The sequence below is a fragment of the Aedes aegypti genome, chromosome 1 (genome assembly GCF_002204515.2).
Source record: "Aedes aegypti strain LVP_AGWG chromosome 1, AaegL5.0 Primary Assembly, whole genome shotgun sequence".
Classification (NCBI taxonomy): Eukaryota; Metazoa; Arthropoda; class Insecta; order Diptera; family Culicidae; genus Aedes; species Aedes aegypti.
The window spans coordinates 285435797-285454658 of record NC_035107.1 but is presented as its reverse complement, the minus strand read 5'-3'; the positions used below and the strand labels follow the sequence as shown (position 1 = coordinate 285454658).

The window sequence follows — 18862 nt, the reverse complement described above, 5'->3', positions numbered from 1 at the left end:
AATTTTACTGACTAAGTCAGTAATTTCCATCAATCAAAACATATTTTGATTTACTGGGTTTTTTCGGTAATCGTAAAAATTACCGAAAAAAACCGTAGTTCCAAAACCCAGTAAAATTTTACTGGGGTCGGTAATCTGAATTGACTGTGTAAACAGAACTGCGATCGCATTCTGGATTTTACCAAAAAATACAATATTTTTTTTGAATCGACCTTTTTAACGGTGGTCGATGGACAATGATGAGAGTGTGACGTCTGTTTGTCTGTGTTTAAACCATTTTTAATCTGAACGATGTGCAAATTAGCGGGGTACAGATTAAAAAGTGTTCAGATTAAATGTGGTCAAACCAGGGTGGGTGTACGGCTGTCAACTACAAACAAAGCTCGCCTAACGATCATCTTTCGGGCGGGCCGTCCCAAACAGCATCATCTCTCACGCGGGCCGACCCCAAACAGCACAGGTCGAACGCGGGCCATGCCAGGCAGCAAATGCTGATGCATTTCAACACTCAAACAGCGGGTTGCCTAGCAGCGTTGTGAGCCAAACGAATACACCCACAAAACATGAACGGTAGGCGCATCTCGTTGCGTATACCCCCCCTGGGTCAAACCAACGGGGGTACCCGGTATCGAGATGTGGAGAGGCGACTGTAATTAACAAAATCAGTAAAAGCTTTTAAAAACCTTGAAAAGGATAAAATGGAAACTCAAATGAAAATGGCCGGTACGCTGATCATAAGTACTGTGCAAAAGGATAGGACAAGAAACGGTCAAGGAATGATTCCGCTACCGAAATTACTTTAGCTGTACGCAGCTGAGAAGTAGAGCTGATTTCATAACGTCGGTAACGCCTGCCATACAAATCAAAGGGAGCTGTCACTTTTCCGAACGGAAAAATGTGGCGCTCAATTATTCCGCAAGTAAAAGTGACATTTCGCTCAAACTGAATCAGCTGTCAAAATTACTTTGGTAAAAAGAAGAAATTTTACTTGAGTGATTTACGTTTCAGGTCCGTACTTCCCAAAAGTAGGGTCGAATCGCACGAAAATTAAAACGAAATTCTAGCGTAACATTTGAAAAGGGCCTATCTGCAAAACGTAAACATTGAGAAATTCTCAATAGGGTCCTAAAGCCCTGTCCCAATTTTAGTGCCAAACGCTTAAGTTTAGGCCAAAAACACATGTTTACTCAATTTTATAATGTTTTCCGTTGGTTTAAGCCCAAAAACATATTTTTTAGATTTTGTCACATCCTTTGGCTTGAACTCAAATTTTGGGTGTATTTTGTTTTCCGTGTCCCTTACGAAATGTCAGATAGGAACAACCCCAGTGGTCGAACTAAAACCCCTGTGGTGTTTTTGTCGACTAAGCGAACGTCAAACATGATCTTAAGTGTCAAGGTTCATTTATGGACCAACTTTTTAAATTAAAGTTTCAACATGATATAGCCATTATTTGAGCGGGAAAAATTGCTAAAGTAGTTACAGTTACATGCTTTTTCGTGTTGTTAAATAAAAACAAGATTTCATTAAAAATTTTAGGACCCAATTGAAGATTCCGTACCATATTTATAATTCCTATTTTAAATCCATTCGCATTTTTACTAGTTTGATACCTGTGTTCGACACCCATTAAAGTCTGTTGCGTGGCCCATTATGTTTCTAATCTCAAATAACACAACAACTCGTAAAAATTGTTGAATTCAAACATCATCGGCAGATAGGCCCTATTATGAATCTTCAAACCAGTTAGGCCCTTTCAGTTAGGCCCTTTGATTGAACATGGTTTCAGTTAGGCCCTTTAATAATTTGCTAATTTTATTGATTTTTGAATTGGTTTGCATAAATCTTGAACAAAATTTAGCGATTATGTGAAAAAACACTATATAATAGCTAAATATTGGAAATTTTCGGTTGAAGATTCAGTACCATATTGATTATTCCTATTTCAAACCCATTCGATTTTTACTAGTTTCATACTTGGGGAAGATCCAAAAATGACGTCCATCGTTTTTCGGGATTTCTAGAACCCTTCTACCACCTCTGTCACGCTTTTTCTAATACCCAATCCATGCACTGTCACATTTTCGTACATCCCCCCATTGGAGAAGGCCCCAATTGATAGACGTCATTTTCGGATAACCCCTTGTGTTCGACACTTATAATGGTCTATTACGTGGCTCACAACGATTTGAATTTGAAATAGCACAACAACTTGTAAAAATAGTTCAATTCAAACATCATCCGCAGATAGGCCCTTTAACGAATTTTTAAACCAGTTAGGCCCTTTTTGAATTTGCTAATTTTATTGATTATTGAAGTGATTTGCATAATTCTTCGACAACATTTAATGATTATGTGAGAAAACAACACAATATCATACAAGCTAAATATTGGAAACTATTCTATACAAAATCAGCAACATATTGATTATTGATTTTTCAAACCCATTCACTTTTTTTTTACTAGTTTTATACTTGTGTTAGACACTCATTATGGTTTATTACGTGGCCCAGAACGTTAGTAATCTCAAATAGCATAACGACTCGTGAAAATGGTTGCATTCAAATATCATCAGCAGTTAGGCCCTTCAATGAATCTTCAAACCAGTTAGGCCCTTTCAGTTAGGCCCTTCGATTAAACATGGTTTCAGTTAGGCCCCTCCAGTTAGGCCCTCTTATTAAACATAGTTCCAGTTAGGCCCTTTTGGAATTTGTTGATTTTATTGCTTATTGAAGTGATTTTCATAGTTTTTAAATAAAATAAAGCGAGAGAAAAACAATGTAATAGCTAAATGTTGGATATTCTCGATTGAAGGTTCAGTACCTTATTGATTATATCTATTTCAAACCCATTCACTTTTTTACTTGTTTTATACTTGAGGGCCTTCCTTAGCCGAGCAGTTTAAGTCCGCGGCTACAAAGCAAAGCCATTCTGAAGGTATCTGAGTTCCATTCCCGGTCGGTCCAGGTTTTTTTCGTAATGGAAATTTCCTTTACTTTCCTGAATATAGAGTACCTTCGTACTTGTCACACGATATATGAATGCGAAAATGGCAACTTGTCAAAGAAAGCTCTCAGTTTATAACTTGGAAGTACTCATTGAACACAAAGCTTAGAAGCAGGCTCTGTCCCAGTGAGGACGTAATGCTAAGAAGAAGTATAAGAAGAATTCTTGCAGGGCTGTTACAAAAACAAACGAATTTGTTTTTGTGAAAATCGCGACTTTTGGAACTCGATCCACAACTAGAGGCAACAAATAAAAATTATTCAAAATTTTTAATGTAATTGATTTTTTTTTCAGGATAAAAAATCAGTTTTTCAACTAACTTCGCATTAAGATTATGATAAAACTAGTAAAAAAGAGAATGGGCTTGAAATAGGAATCAATATAGTACTGAATCTTCAATAAAGAATTTTTATTAATCAATGTTGATTTTCTCACATACCTAATCCACAGACAAACAGACGTAACACTTAGAACAAATTTCGATCAAAATCATAGTCACGAGAACATGTGCGCCCAATGCTAAAATCTGTGTGTTTGGCCGACAGGCCAACAGATGGCGGTAGTGTGTAATCGTCAAACACGAACAAAAACGATGCGAGCGCTGCGGGTGGCGAATTGGCCACGTACCATATTTTTGAATCGATCGTTAAAAAGGTGGTCGATGGGCAATGATGAGAGTGTGACGTCTGTTTGTCTGTGCCTAATCGATTGATTTTGATCTAAAACTTTGAAAATCACTTCAATAATCAATAAAATTAACAAATTACAAAAGGGCCTAACTGGAACTAAGTTTAATAAAAAGGCCTAACTGGAGGGGCCTAACTGAAACCATGTTCAATCAAAGGGCCTAACTGAAAGGGCCTAACTGGTTTGCAGACTCGTAAAAGGGCCTATCTGCCGATGATGTTTGAATTCAACCATTTTCACGAGTTGTTTTGTTATTTAGGATTTAAAACGTTATGGGCCACCTAGTAGACTATTATGAGTGTCGAACACAAGTATAAAACTAGTAAATAGGAGAAAGGGTTTGAAATATGAATAATCAATATAGTATTGAATCTTCAATAAAGAATTTTCAATATTCAATGTTGATTTTCTCACATAATCGATTGATTTTGTTCTAAAACTTTGAAAATCTATTCAATAATCAATAAAATTAACAAATTCCAAAAGGGCCTAACTGGAACTATGTTGAATAAAAGGGCCTAACTGAAACCATGTTCAATTAAAGGGCCTAATTGAAAGGGCCTAACTGGTTTGAAGACTCGTAAAAGGGCCTATCTGCCGATGATGTTTGAATTCAACATTTTTTACTAGTTTTTATGTTATGTTAGATTTAAAACGTTACGTGGCCCAGTAATAGACTATAAGTGTTGAACAAAAGTTTAAAACTATTAGATAGCAATGAGTTTAAAATAGTAACAATCAATATGTTACAGAATCTTCAATCGAGCATTTCTCAATTTTTACGTTATGCTGATCACTATACAAGGGCTAAATATTGAAAAATATGAAGAAAAATTAAAAATGCACGGAAGGGCCAATCTGATTTTGATGGAAATTTTCAGTTAAGCCCTTTTATGACCATTTAGGCCCTCTTAGTTTTATCATTTTCAGATAGGCCCTTTTAAATTTGAATAAAATTACCATTAATAATGCATTTTGCATGCCCGTAAGAGTATGTAGGAGTAATTTACGTAAAAAATGATACGAATAATGAATAATCAAGTTTGTTTACATTTTGCAGTTAGGCCCTTTTCAAATGTTGCGCTAGAATTGATTAAGAGATCGTTCAAATACTACACTGAAACAAGCATTGATGTAATGGGAACCATGAACAAGCTTTTAAATTTACTATTCCAATCACGATTGAGCTATCAAAAACGCTTTTTATTTGCGTTTTGTTCCCACTTAATCCAACCGCATCGATAGCCGAGCGGTAAACGTTCGCGCTTGACAATCGCAAGATCCTCGGTTCGATTCTGGCCTGCTGCAAGTTTTTAACCGTGATATAGTAATTTTTACTGTCGAAATGGTGCCATGGTAAAATTGAATGCACAATATTGTCGCACCGCCACCAAACCGGATCGCGCCAGTGAGACTCGCGACGCGACTCAACTCGCGCGATTTTGAAAACAGTTTTTTAGTGTGGCGCTGCATTCTTACGATTTTTATGAACACAGCGCACTATTCACATATTAGCTGCGACGCACGGGGCCCGAGAAAACAATAATAAATAAATAAATGTTGGTCTTGATTTCTACCGGATACATAATATATGTGAAATAAATGCAAATTTAGTCTGCACAAGTCAAGTGGCGTTGTGTATTAGATTTAACCCTCTAATATAGTAATTTCAACTGCTACGCTGTTCTCAGTGTACGTAACGCAACAGGGGGAGGGAGGGGGTCTTACAGAGTGTTACGGTCCATACAAAAATTTAAAATTTTCCATACAAAAGCTGTTACATGGGGGTGGGAGGGGATCCAAAATTGACAAATTTTGCGTTACGCAGGCTTGATAGAAACTCCTCTGCGATGCTAAGAGGAGGCGATTTTGCCGTTTTTCTGAGGAGAAAAAAATAAACTCTCAAAAGATCCTCAAGCGATTCGAGTGAGAGTGCAGAAAAATGCGAGGATTTTTTCAGCCACTCTCTCTCTCTCGTTGCGATGCTCACCATCACTCACACTTCAAACGAACTCTCGAGTCTGCCGCCCGAACAGACAGTCCTCGGGGAGTTGTGAGAGCACCCTTATTTGATGGAATTTTACTCGTTTTTTTTTGTGCTGCATCTTCCTCGCTCATTTTTCGTTGCCTCTCTGCTTAGCATTTTTTCGCTCCCTCGCAAAGAGGCAAAGGCAGCACGCTGCTCTAGAGTATGTCACCGAACCAAGCGTTGCAGAATTCGCTCTCATTTGAGAATGAAGCACGATCAAAGCAAGCAAAGAAAAACATCCCATCTGTTGCGGTCCACGATCGTCATTGTATCGCAAGGTGTAACAAGTCTGATAAATGGAAGCAGCGAGCGAGAGCCCCAACGAGAGAGCGATGATAAAATCCATTTTTCTCGCTTGTTTACCGTTGGGGATAGGTGTTTTTCTTTACTGGCACAATAAACAATCCACGAACTTCCAATAACAACAGTGTCCCCCAGGCTTGGAGCATGTTTAGAGGGGTTTTATCATACACTACTATCCCCCCAATCTGATCAAACTTGTAGCAGTATACGATAAACAGTCTCTCATAATGTGCAGCATGTTATGATAGTTACAGAGAGCGATACGTGAGAGATTCTCTCAATTTTCTCAGGATTCAATCCCTGCACCGAACTCTGATGATGTTGAGGAGAATTATCAAGCCTGGCGTTACGTTATATTTAAATGAATCCTAATAGTGGTTTCTACGCTCGTGTACCTACACGTTACATGTCACCAACACTACTTAAAGATTGATGGTTGAAAATATAAACAAAGATTAGCTGTTCCCAGCAAAATCAAATGGCAGTATTTTCAACCAGCAAATTTGCGCACGTGTTCGGGGCACTGCTCGGCGAGAGCTCAATGTCGTTCCCCTCGATTTTCACCTGTCAAGTCTTTTAACCCTTTTAACTGATGGCCAAAGCTTTTCGACCAATTCCGATTCGACCATCCGAAACCGGCACCGTTTTTTTCCACCTGACGGACCGCTGTCAGCGCAAAGCGAAAGAGCGACCAAAGGCGAACCCGTGGAAAAGTCAGTCAGTTTTTTCGCGATCGAGCAGCCAGTCGCAATCGTAGCCACGACCACCAAGAAAACGGTCTTCGCGTTCGTCATCAGCCAAAAGTGCAGAGAGGAGAAAAACGGCAAAGTGAAACTTTTTCCTGCTGGAAATGGTGTTTTAGGTGCTCTTTACTGGTGAATTCGTGCGATTCCGTGTGCGGAGCGATCGAAATGTCCCGAAAATCCACCTTCCGGAGCTAGGTGGACGCGATTTGGACGGAAAAATCGCCCGAAGAAAAGTGCGTGTCCGACTCTTTTTTTTAAGGTGTGGGGAGCAGCCAAAGAGTGAAAATCCCGTAATATTTTTGGTGTGAAACGTCGACTTGTTTGCCTCCGCGCCCTCCTTAGCCCCGCTTCCAGAGTGGAGTTTTGCGCAAGAGAGCTCTCTTTGGGTTTAGTGTTCCTCGAAGATGTAGGGAAGCCCTTCCAGTTTTAGGTCGATTTTCGGAATTCCGGCCAACAGTGTGGGAAGCTTCTTCGGAAACTGATCCGGACGGAAGCCCCAGCGGAAGATTGAGGGGGAGAGAGTAAAGAAAAACAGTGCAAAATGTTTACCAAAAAGTCCAACATCGATCTGAAGAAGTCGACGGCCAAAATCCAGGACAGCAAGAAAGATTCCACGGCCAGGTTGCGCCACCTGAAAACGATACTCGGTAAGTCCTTCTTCTATTAGAGAAAACGCGAAATGTCCACATTTCGGGAGGGTGCGGGGAGAAGCGTATTTGGCAAATGTGGACACAAATTTACATATTGTCGACGATTCGTTCGTCCCCTCAACCCTTTCACCGTAATCCATCAACACAAGTTCCGATGATGATGACGATGATTTTCTAATGTGTTGTGGGGACTGTTTGGGGCCAAATGCTCACTAATACCTACAAGGCTGTGCGAATTGTCAAACAGTCGGACAGGGCTGCCAGAGTATTGACCACAAACCAGTTGCTCTGTGGGGGCCTCTGGATGCTCTGATTTGGATCTGACTGAAGTAACAAGGAATTATCTGTAGGACTATTTCGGGATTTGAATGGAATCCTCTGCAGGATTCTGAGTAAAACTTCTTAAGGATTCGAGAGGAATTCGCTCTAGCATTCGAAACCTTTTAGGAACTCTAAACAAATCCCCTTCGAGATTTGAATAGAATCCTCTTCAGAATTTAAAAGGAATCTAGCTTAAGAATTCGAAAGAAGTCCTCCTTTTAGGATCCGAAAGAAATCCTTTTTCAAATACGTAAAAAAATCCTCTTCAGGATTCAAAAAGAATCCTGGTCAAGATTTGAAAAGAATCCTGTTCATGATTTGAAAGGCTGAAGTTCTAGTGGAGAGTTTCTGAATTTAACAAATCAGGCTGGCCAGAGGCGCGTCCACGTTCGAAACCATGGGTAGGACAAACGTCGGCAAATATTTTGTGCACAATGAAGCTAAGAAAAGTTTTAACCCTATTGAATTTTATGTTGGAAATTTAAAGTTAGTATATTTAAGGGGATCAAACGCAAAGGGATGTGTCCGTTTATAGTTGAGGAAATTCTACTGTTTCCAAGCGTTCTAATGATATTTTCAGGTGACTTTTCCGCTCAACAGAAGAAATAACATAATTTTCAGAAGACTGGCTTGTTTTTGGGCTTTCAAAGTTGATTTTCTTAAAACTAGGTATTTTCACTGACACCCTTTTGCTCCTTACCCCCTCATTTTCATGCCAGTCGGTACCACATGGAACGTCTTAGCCCCTTTTTACAGGACTGGTAGTAGCTGAGTGCTTTGAAAATAGGAAGTTAGAGACCTCTTGTATGAAAAAAGAGACCTAAAAGAAATCAGAAAAGGCCGCAAAGAGACCCAACAGAAACCAAGATAACAAAACGAACCCCAATAGGAGCCAGAAAATAGGAGTTTGATTCTTCTTAGCAGACATTGCAATATCTAATACAGTGGGATTCCGTTTTTGGCAACAAAGTTGAAATTTTCAGTTGCCAAAAACGGAACCGTGCCTAAATCGGAACCCATATTTCAAATTTTATTTTTCAAATATTGGTTTTGAAAGCATCATTACAATGTTAGTACATCATTTTTATGGAATCATAAGGCGTTGAAACTTCGAAAATTTTCACTTCGAAGCATTTTCCCGGAGGGTTATACTATGCTTTGAATCTATAACTCCGTAATATTAAATCTGGTAAACGATTTTCTGGTCACGTTTTTACGCCTCAACGTCTTCAATTTTTTTAGAAGCTTTATGCATAATTTTTGTATAAGAGGGCCTTGTAAAACCAATAATCGCATAAGTGACTTTTATTGAAAAACTGGACATTTTCTTAACACTATGAGAGAAAACGAAAAAAAAATGTTTTCTTTTAAAGACGTGTTTGCGAATCAAAAGCGCTGGGTATTGCAAAACGGCATGACCTTTTTTTCCTAATTAAATGAACATTTAAAATCAGTTAAACTTTTAGACTTTAACGTAAAATTTGAAAAATTCAGTGAGTTTAGAATTGCTCCTTCAATTTATGTTTTTAATAAAGTGAAGCATTTTATAATGAATGGTTGACAGTATCAAAAGAGCAAACAAACACATGAGAAGATGCATAAATGTCTTGTAATTGTGTAGAATTTAAGGTGAAGATGAATCGAAGCCAAAGTTCAAATTTTCAAGAGCATGGATCTGGAGAAGCAAACATCCGTTTGGGCTGAAAACCTAATCGAATGCTTACCACCAGCTAGTGATCAATCGATTAAGTTTTCAGCTTTGGCTTCATCTTCACCTTTATTTTTACTTGAAATAATTTTGAATTCAGCTAGATATATGTTTTACACCTGCCTTATGAAATCAACTGAAATTTACAGGATCCTGTTATGAAACCTCAAGAACCTTATAGGAATCTTCAGGTTCTCATAAGAAATCTACAGAAAAAACGCTTGAGCTCTGAAGCATCTTGCCAAACATCCGTAGGATCTCGCAGAGCGTTCTCAGGATCTTGCTAAGGATTTTTCTATGAGTTAACATCTTAGAATTCCGCTGCGATGTTGCCGAAAATTCTCAAGTCTCCGATGAAAAAATTTAAAAGTTTATTATTATTAGGCTACCACTAGCACACCTCAAATTCCTCTGGGAACCTTTTCAAAATCCTCAAGCTTTCGCCGAAAATATTAAAAACACTACTAGAAATTCACATAATCTCGCTTAAAATTTACAGGACGCCCTAGAGTTTATAAGGAATCACCAGATTTTGGACATAATCCTCCATAACCAGTTATACACTCTAAAGATCCCTCAAGAAGCTCTCAGTGTCCACTTGGAATCTGCAGATATCCTCATAAATTCGTTAAAATTTCTGAAAAGTCCCACAAGAACGAAGAATCCCTTAAGGATTCTCCAGGGTACAGTTAGGAAACTCATAGACTCAGCTCGTAAGGAACATTTTGATGATGTTGAGACCCGTATCCTTGATTAACAATCTTGTACAGAATTCTGGATAGTCTCTTAACAAATCTAACGCCTTATAGAGTCTATAGAAAAGAGAGAACGTAGCTTTAAATAGTTGACGCAGAAAGACCAATATACACACCAATACCACAGACAAAAAGTAATAACACTCTCAGTCGTATTTATCGCACGCTTCAATGGTATTATTGAAAATAAATTGTAGTTTGGACTGTATTCACATTTGTCATGTTATTTAATAAAATTTAAAAAAAGTTATGATACACGACATTTTGCTGTACATATTTGTATCTATTATTGCAGTGTGTTTTAACATACGCAATGTATGTAAATCCATAATAATAAAGACAGCGAGACAAAATTTATGATTGTAACTTTGTGTGAGTCATAGATTTTTCGTTGCTCTTATGTCAGTGCTGGTGCTTTGTTCGAACAAGCTGTTCCAAATCTGAAGAACAGTCTTTTTTTTATTGTATCACCTACTGGCAGACTCAAGTGGGCTGGTCACTTAAAATGAATGCCTATGAAAAGAGGTTGGTCTTAAGCTGAGATAATGGTGGAGATTATTGGTGTCATGAAACGTTGCCTATGTATGACCAATGACCATTCTGAAGTAAATAAGCGCGAACGCGAGTCCTTAGTAGTTGGTGAGATTTGGAGAAATATCGACGAAAATGGAGATCTGGAATGTAATCGGTGTGGAGCTGACATGCTTTTCAAGTGACTAAAGCAACAGACACGATAATATTTACAAAAAAATACAAATTTTAATGGTATTGAAAAATGTTGCCAAAAACGGATCCATTTTGTTGCCAAAATCGGGGGGTGCCAAAATCGGGGGGTGCCAAAATCGGAGCATGCCAAAAACGGAATCCCACTGTACCTATTTGGAATATCTTGGTTGACCTCAAGAATTTGACCTGGATTTTCCCAAGGAAAACCACAAAAATGGAATTTATCTAAATAATCTTCAGAACTCCTCCAAAAAGTCCCTACTTCTCTAAGTTTTTTTTTTCACTTATTAACCCATTGATTTTCCTGGGACATACTGCAAGGTTTCCGGTAAAAACATGTTCTAAAATTCAATCAACGACTTCACCAGAAATGTCAATAATTTCTAGGGATTTTCTATGAAACTGTCGTTGAGAATTCATATAAGATTTCAACTAGAGATTTCTCTAAAAATACCTTCAGCAATTGGTCCAGAGATTTCTTCTAATGTTTCTGCAGAAATTACTGCTGTAATACTTTGAGCTTTTCTCTCTTGAAAGTTTTTTTTTTCTAGAAATCTCCAGGGAAACGCCAAGAATTTTTTTTTTTTTTTCTGAAAAATGAATCCGTGAGGCACTTTTTTAAAAAATCCTGTCTTCTTCTTCGTGGCAAACGTCCTCACTGGGATAGAGCTTCTCAGCTTAGTGTTCTTATAAGCACTTCCACAGTTATTAACTGAGAGCTTTCTTTGCCAAAGTTGCCATTTTCGCATTCGTATCTCGTGTGGATTCTTTGTACGATGATACTCATTGCCCAGGGAAGTCAAGAAAATTTTCATTACGAAAAAAGATCCTGGACCGACCGGGAATCGAACCCAGACACCTTCATCATAGCTTTGCTTCGTAGCCGCGGACTCTAATCACTCGGCTAAGGAAGGCCCCTGCTCTTGCAACTGTATACGTTCTTAAATTCAAAGAAAATTTGAGATATTTCAATGGGTTTTCGTTGGCCGTGGTTATCAGAAGATACTATTTAAAACTTGAATAAAAGTTGTTTTTCATAGTTATTTGTAACTTCTGAGTGGAGTTTTGAATGAAAAGATAAAAAAAAATGAAAATACGCCCTTTTGGAAGTGAAACCATTAAAAAATCTAATTTTAAAAAAGAATAATTAGGTATTCTAAGGGGTCATCCAAAAATGAGGTCCATCATTTGGGGGAGGGTCAAGATACTTCCAGAAAGTGGCTTATCACTCTTAGTTGATATATTTAACAAAAGTTTTCAATTAGCATACTTTCCTGACAAATGGAAAAATGCTAAGGTTGTTCCAGTTTTAAAACAAGACGAAAATCCTGCAGAAGCTTCTAGCTATCGTCCAATCAGTTTGCTTTCCTCCATAAGTAAACTTTTTGAAAAGGTCATTCTGAACAGAATGATGGCCCACATCAACGAAAATTCAATTTTTGCCAATGAACAGTTCGGATTCCGCCAAATTTGATCCGTTCCAACAAAACTGAAGGCTACTCTACTGGTCTTGCTCTTCTAGACATAGAAAAATCACTTGACAGTGTTTGGCATGAAGGCTTGATCGTGAAATTAAAAAACTTTAATTTTCTAACATACATTGTTAGAATAATTCAAAGTTATCTGTCAAATCGTACACTTCAGGTTAGTTATCAGAACTTCAGATCTGAAAGACTTCCTGTAAGAGCTGGTGTTCCTCAAGGCAGCATTTTGGTACCTGCCACACGATTTACAAATGTGAAAATGGCTGCCTGTTTGGTCTTTTTTAGGAATGTGGTCGCCAGAGTTCCAAGTTTTGGATGCCCAGTCGCCACCAGCGTTGATAGTACAAAATGAGGATGGAATCCTCGAAAGAATTTGAATGCAATTCTCAAAAGAATGAGGAAGGTTTGTTTGCAAACTGTAAATGTAAATTTCTTCAGAGTTTAGATGTAATCTTCTCTAGAATTCTAATGTGTTCTTTTTTGGAGTTGCTGTTGTAATTTTTGGAGGAATTCATGGATCTCAAACTTCATGAGGAATTCTCTACAGAACCATTTCCAGGAATCGTGACTTCGGTTGGAACCGTCCCAAGCATTTCGAAGGATGTTATGTCGATTATACATTTTGCTCCATCAAACCGTGATGCATCAGCGAGAGATGAAATTCTTGATACGCTAAACCCACAAAAAGCATGCGAGATCAAAATACTGGAATTTGGATTTGCACTCGCTGGGGGTCGCGAGATGATGATGATGATGATTGAAGTGTTGGTGTAGGCTGGCCATCATGGGTTATGGAGTTTGCGTACTTCTTTCCGTTTTCGAGAAGCAGAGAGGAAAAAACGTAAACAACAGTATGGTTGCACAATGCACAGCATACCGAAGCATAGCTCAGCATCAGCATCATGACGCAGCTTTGTTTTTAACGGTGTTTCTTGTATTATTTCATGCATCATGGGCTATTGAACTGGTTTCGGAAATGTTCGCTTGCGGGGATATATGCAAATCGCGCTATTGTATACGTCGAAATACGAATTCAATCTGTTTTATTATTGAAATTGTGATCGATATGGTGATTATAAGATGGATCTGACCACATGCAGACACTCTGAGAGTAGTAGCTGCCTTAGAACCTTAGATGATTTATTTGATATCTGCAGTACGCTCTCTTCCATATTTGACTCTTTGTTTATGGGCCAGAAAGTGGTCCATTTTATTGTAAGCTTTCTGATTTTTCATATGCAGGTTAATGGACAAGATCAGCTTTTGGTTGATTGACTGTTTGAGCTGATTGAAAAGCTTCCCAGAAAAGTTATTTTATGATCCGTTGTCGAGTCACTATCTACAAAACCGGCTTGATAAATGTGGTCTCAGCGCCATTCAAGTGTCCGCGAAAATGCTGTTCCACCTTTCTATCACGAAACGTTCAGGCACTGCAAGAATCGGGTCTCCTCGCGAAAGTTATTAGTTTCGTCGGGAAACCATGTTCGGTTTGGACATAAGCTGCCACAGCAAATTTATTTTCACTGAGTCGTACGAAACCTTTAAAACAAAAAAAAAAAACAGATGGTAGATTTGGAAATTATACACTCGGAATTTATTTTGGGTCTTCTACATAATTGAAAGTTTTGGGAGTCTGGTTATCATCTACGCTGACTTTTCTTCTCGATACATTTCCATCTTGGACGTTCAATAATTGTTTGAAGTGTTACTTACACCAGTGTGCAGTGCAATAGTTTGTCCTCAAAAGTCCATAAAAGTAATGCAATAGAAGAAGAGCTCAAATCGATAAACTCCAATGAATGCCTGATATACAGTCATCTCTCCCTTACTCGATATTCTGTATCTCGATATTTCCCCTAACTCGATGGAATGCGCAGTCCCTTCAATCTAGCATGCTTTGATACCTCTGTAAGTCGATACCCCTCTAACTCGATGTTCCCTAACTCGATGCTATCTGTTTCCGTTTCCCAAGTGAGTTTACCTCTCTAACTCGATATTTTCATGAAAATTTGCAAATGTCCTGCAAATGTTAATAAATTTCATAAATTTGAATATTATGATTAAATTGATAATAAAATATAGGTTTACTGCCCATTTCTGGGTGACAAAATTTTTAATTTTTGCAGACCGGTAAAAAAGTGTCACACTGGTAAATGGGGTAAAAATGTATTATTTTCACGTTGAAATTATTATTTTGAATGTATTTAGTCAAAATAGAGAAAAGTTTAATATTTGAAAAATATGTGTTCTGTATCTCGTTACCTCCCTAACTCGATGGTCCCTCCAATATCGAGTAAGGGAGAGTTAACTGTATATTCTAAGGCTGTCTTGAGTTAAAACAATTAAGAATCAGTATGGAACTCATTTCAAATCAATTGTATCGCATTGTACGTATACCATAAGCGTGTCATACCCATAAACATAAGAACTTTACTAAAAATTTCATCGAAAAAATACAGCAAACTCTCCATAACTGGATACTGAAGAGACCATCGAATTATGAAACACCAAATCATTGCATCTGCGGTTCAGAGGACCTTCGAGGTACCCCGGAAACCCAACAACCACTTGTCTCGAATTCTCGATTGCAAACTCGAAGTCGTAATATTTAACCCTCTAATACCCAACCCCGCCTTTAGGGTACACTTTGAAATTTTGTGTATTTTTTCGGAAATCAAAATGATTTTATTTTTGTCATAAACCTTGGCTTATAATACGCATGTGAGAATTTTTTTTTATGATTTTTAAAACATTTTTGTTTATTTTTTAATTAAAAAAAAAAGGTTGTTTTTATAACTTACAAATGCCTGGCGTTCATTTAACGTGTAATACAAAAAAATCGCACCTTTTATATTTGTTATACAATCTATCACAGAAGGAGATTCTGGTAGTATTGAAATAATTTTTAACCTGTTAACGTTAATTACACGGAAAACAAAATACAGTCATCTCTCCCTTACTCGATATTCTGTATCTCGATATTTCCCCTAACTCGATGGAATGCGCGGTCCCTTCAATTTAGCATGCTTTGATACCTCTGTAAGTCGATACCTCTCTAACTCGATGTTCCCTAACTCGATGCTATCTGTTCCAGTTTCCCAAGTGAATTTACCTCTCTAACTCAATATTTTCATGAAAAGTTCCAAATGTCCTCCAAATGTTAAAAAAAAACAAATAATTTGAATATTATGACTAAATTGATAGTAAAATTGAGGTTTACTGCCTATTTCTGGGTGATAAAATTTTTAATTTTTGCCGACCGGTAAAAAAGTTTCACATAGGTAAATGTGGAAAAATTGTATCATATTTGACATTTAAATTACTATTTTGAATGTGTTTTGTCAAAATAATTAAATGTTTAAAATTTAAAAAATATGTGTTCTGTATCTCGATTCCTCCCTAACTCGATGGTCCCTTCAATATCGAGTAGGGAGAGTTAACTGTATGTTCCAGAAAATAATTAAAAATTAAATATTTTCAAAAGTACCGTAAAAAATTAAATTTTTATTGTTGCCAAAATTCAGTAACCATAAAAGGCTTTGAGAAAAAATGAAAGTGGATAGGGATGCTCAAAAATAAACATTTATAATCAAAAATTGCAAATTTGCCAATAAAAATAAATCATTGCAAGGCTGGTAGCGAGTCACTTTTTAGTGACTTGGTCACTTTTTTGTGGCCAGTCACTTTAAAGTCTCTTTTTTGAAGCCATTTCAACTAAAGTCACTTTTTTCGTCAAGAAGTCACTTTTCTCAACTATTTTGAGCTAATTTTTCGGGAGAAAATTTTGAATCGGCCTTCTTAATTTAGGCTAAGTTTTAAGTTAGCAAGGTGCCGAATTAGAATTGCTAAAATTGGAAAGGCAAATACGATTCCCAGTTCTAGTTGGGTATCTTTCATGAGCATATGAAATAAATCATATTTGTAGGAAACGATGAAAGCTAGTAAAAATAGTATATTCTCAGGTAAGCAGATCTTTTTTAATTGCTTGGATAGTATTCCAATGCATATCTCTAAAAAGTGTTTATTTTTAGTTAAGGTCTCTAAAGACATTATAATCAATCAACGATCAATCAACGATCAACTGATGGAACATACACTTCGTAGTTGCTACTCCGTGATCAATCAGGATAGTGGTATTTGCACAGAGAACCACTCAGATGGGAGCTTGGGTTTTTTAGCTTTTTACCATCTTCAATGTGCAATTACACTATCCTTCATATTTCTAGATTGATAACGGCGCCGGCCACGTCCTTATGCCCATCGGGGATAGGAAGGAATGTTAATTAGATAGTCGTTGTTACTAGAAAACCGGAGAATCTCCTGCATTTCCCACAGCTACCTTGGAAGTAGGAGTGTTTTGTTAGTGATGGATGGGGGTATTCGACCGTATGGATACCACTGTGGTAAGCGGTTAAGTCGATTTATTCAGTTCTAGCGATAGATAGAACCGATAATGTTTGCGTCATAACGGCGCAGAGAGATAGAGAAAGATAGCTATTAGGTAGAACGTTACAAAGATGAGAAAGGGACGGGCCTGGGATTGAACCCACGACCTCCTGCTTGAGAAGCAGAAGCGATAGCCATTAGACTACCAACCCCGTCTTCTAAAGACATTATAATCAATATGGTATCTAAAGTCACTTTTTTGCCATAACCCTTTCTTTCCCATGGTAGTTCCAGAGCTCAATTATTTTTGACGAACTTGAGGCAAACCGAACAGTCTACAGTCAACTCTCCATAACTCGATATTGAAGGGGCCATCGAGTAAGGGAGGTATCGAATTATGGAACACAAAACCAGTGCAAATGCGATCCGAGGGACCATCGCAGTAGCCATGAAAACCAACTTTTACTGTGGTTCTCTAACTCGATATCGAGATACGGAATATTGAGTAAGGGAGAGTTAACAGTAGATTATGATTCTATACTTATCAAATTAATCCAAAAGTCAACTAACTTTTTGAATAGTAAAACTATTGGTAAGCAATCAGTTTACTATTGTAAAACAACCAACAAATTTTAAACTGATTTTAAAAAAAGTAGACCCCTTGAAATATTGTTTTTTGAATTACCTTTTATAAAAAAGCTTTTTCATAAAGAAACTGTCGATTAAAGTCGTCGGAAATAGATGGTTAATCTGCTTGCAATGAATTCTGGTGCAACATTCTAGAGGCTCGCTCCAGAGAAACCTTCAGAGACTATTACGTAACTATTTATCCAGAGATTCCTTCTGGAATACTTTCAAGAATTCCACCAGGAATGCCACCAGCAATTTTTCAATAGAAGCTCAGAGGAATTTATTCTCAATTTTATACTAAAAATTTTAGAGCATTCCCACGCTACTACCTGTAGTAATTTTCACAGAGATTACTCTGAAGAAAAAATCTCAGTATTTCCTCCAGATCACTGATTCTTTCACAGATTTCTTCAATCGCTACTTCTAGGATTCTTCCCGCATGCCCTACAGAAGTTTTTACCCAAAGGTTTATTGTAGAGTTTTCGAAAAAATCGACATTTTTACAAGAAACCCTACAATAATTCCTACGCATTTTTCATTTATTCCAGGCCTTTTTATAAGAATTCTCTCAAAACTTCATATATAATTACTCTTCGGAATTTCTCAAAACTTACTTAAGGTATTATTGGATAAAATCTTTTCCAAGAATTGCTCGATGAATTGCGTCTGGGATTCCTCATTAGATTCCTCTAGAAATTTGTCCAGCATTTCTTCAAAATATTATTACTGCGGCTCAAACACTTCACTGATATTTTTTCAAATACAAGACCTGCATAGATTCTTTAAAATTTCATCAAGGTTCCACACTAGTTAATACTACAGCAATTATTACAGTTATTGCTCCGACCATTGATGAAATAATATGCTATTATTATCATAGCAATTTATCAAGAAATATATTCATCAAGAATTCGAGAGATCTTTCAGTTATCCTTGTAGGTATTCATCATTATAACTCACACAAGTTTCATTAGAAATTACACTAGGATTTTTTTTAGAAATTCCTCGTAAATTTTTCAAAATTTCTCATAAAAATATGATTGTTTTTAATTTTATTATTTTTTCGTTCGTGGTTTTTCTTAAAAAAAACAGATTGAATACATGAAGGTATATAATTTACGGCAAAACGAAAATTTACTTGTCGTAATTTTACGAGGAAGTCTTAGAATGTGAATATCTTCCATTAAACTTACTAATGGCAAATTTCTTCCTTAGTCGGCGTTTAAGGTGATTATAGAACGAAGCCTTACTTCAAATTTTCAAGAGCACAAGACTTAAGAACCGAACAGCGCTCCGCGTTGAAAATCTATCCCATTGGTCACCACCAGCAAGCAACCAATTTGATTGATTTTCAACGTGAACTGTTGTCAGATACTCTCGTCTTGTGCACTTGAAAATTCAAAGTTTGGCTTCTTTTTATAATCACCTTAA

The 18862-nt window shown here is 37.2% G+C and overlaps 1 protein-coding gene across 4 annotated transcripts in view; it reads left to right on the top strand.

Annotated features, from left to right (window-relative positions):
• Window positions 1–6735: 6735 nt before the first annotated feature.
• LOC5576528 (probable Rho GTPase-activating protein CG5521) overlaps window positions 6736–18862 on the top strand; it is a 54158-nt gene continuing 42031 nt past the window's right edge. For all 4 annotated transcript variants that reach the window (XR_002498703.1, XR_002498702.1, XM_021838045.1 and 1 more), the window contains exon 1: window positions 6736–7418. Coding sequence is in view for 2 of the 4 variants with exons in the window: in XM_021838045.1 (XP_021693737.1) it covers window positions 7313–7418 (106 nt within the window). In the remaining 2 variants the exon portion in view is untranslated. The remainder of the gene's footprint in view (window positions 7419–18862) is intronic.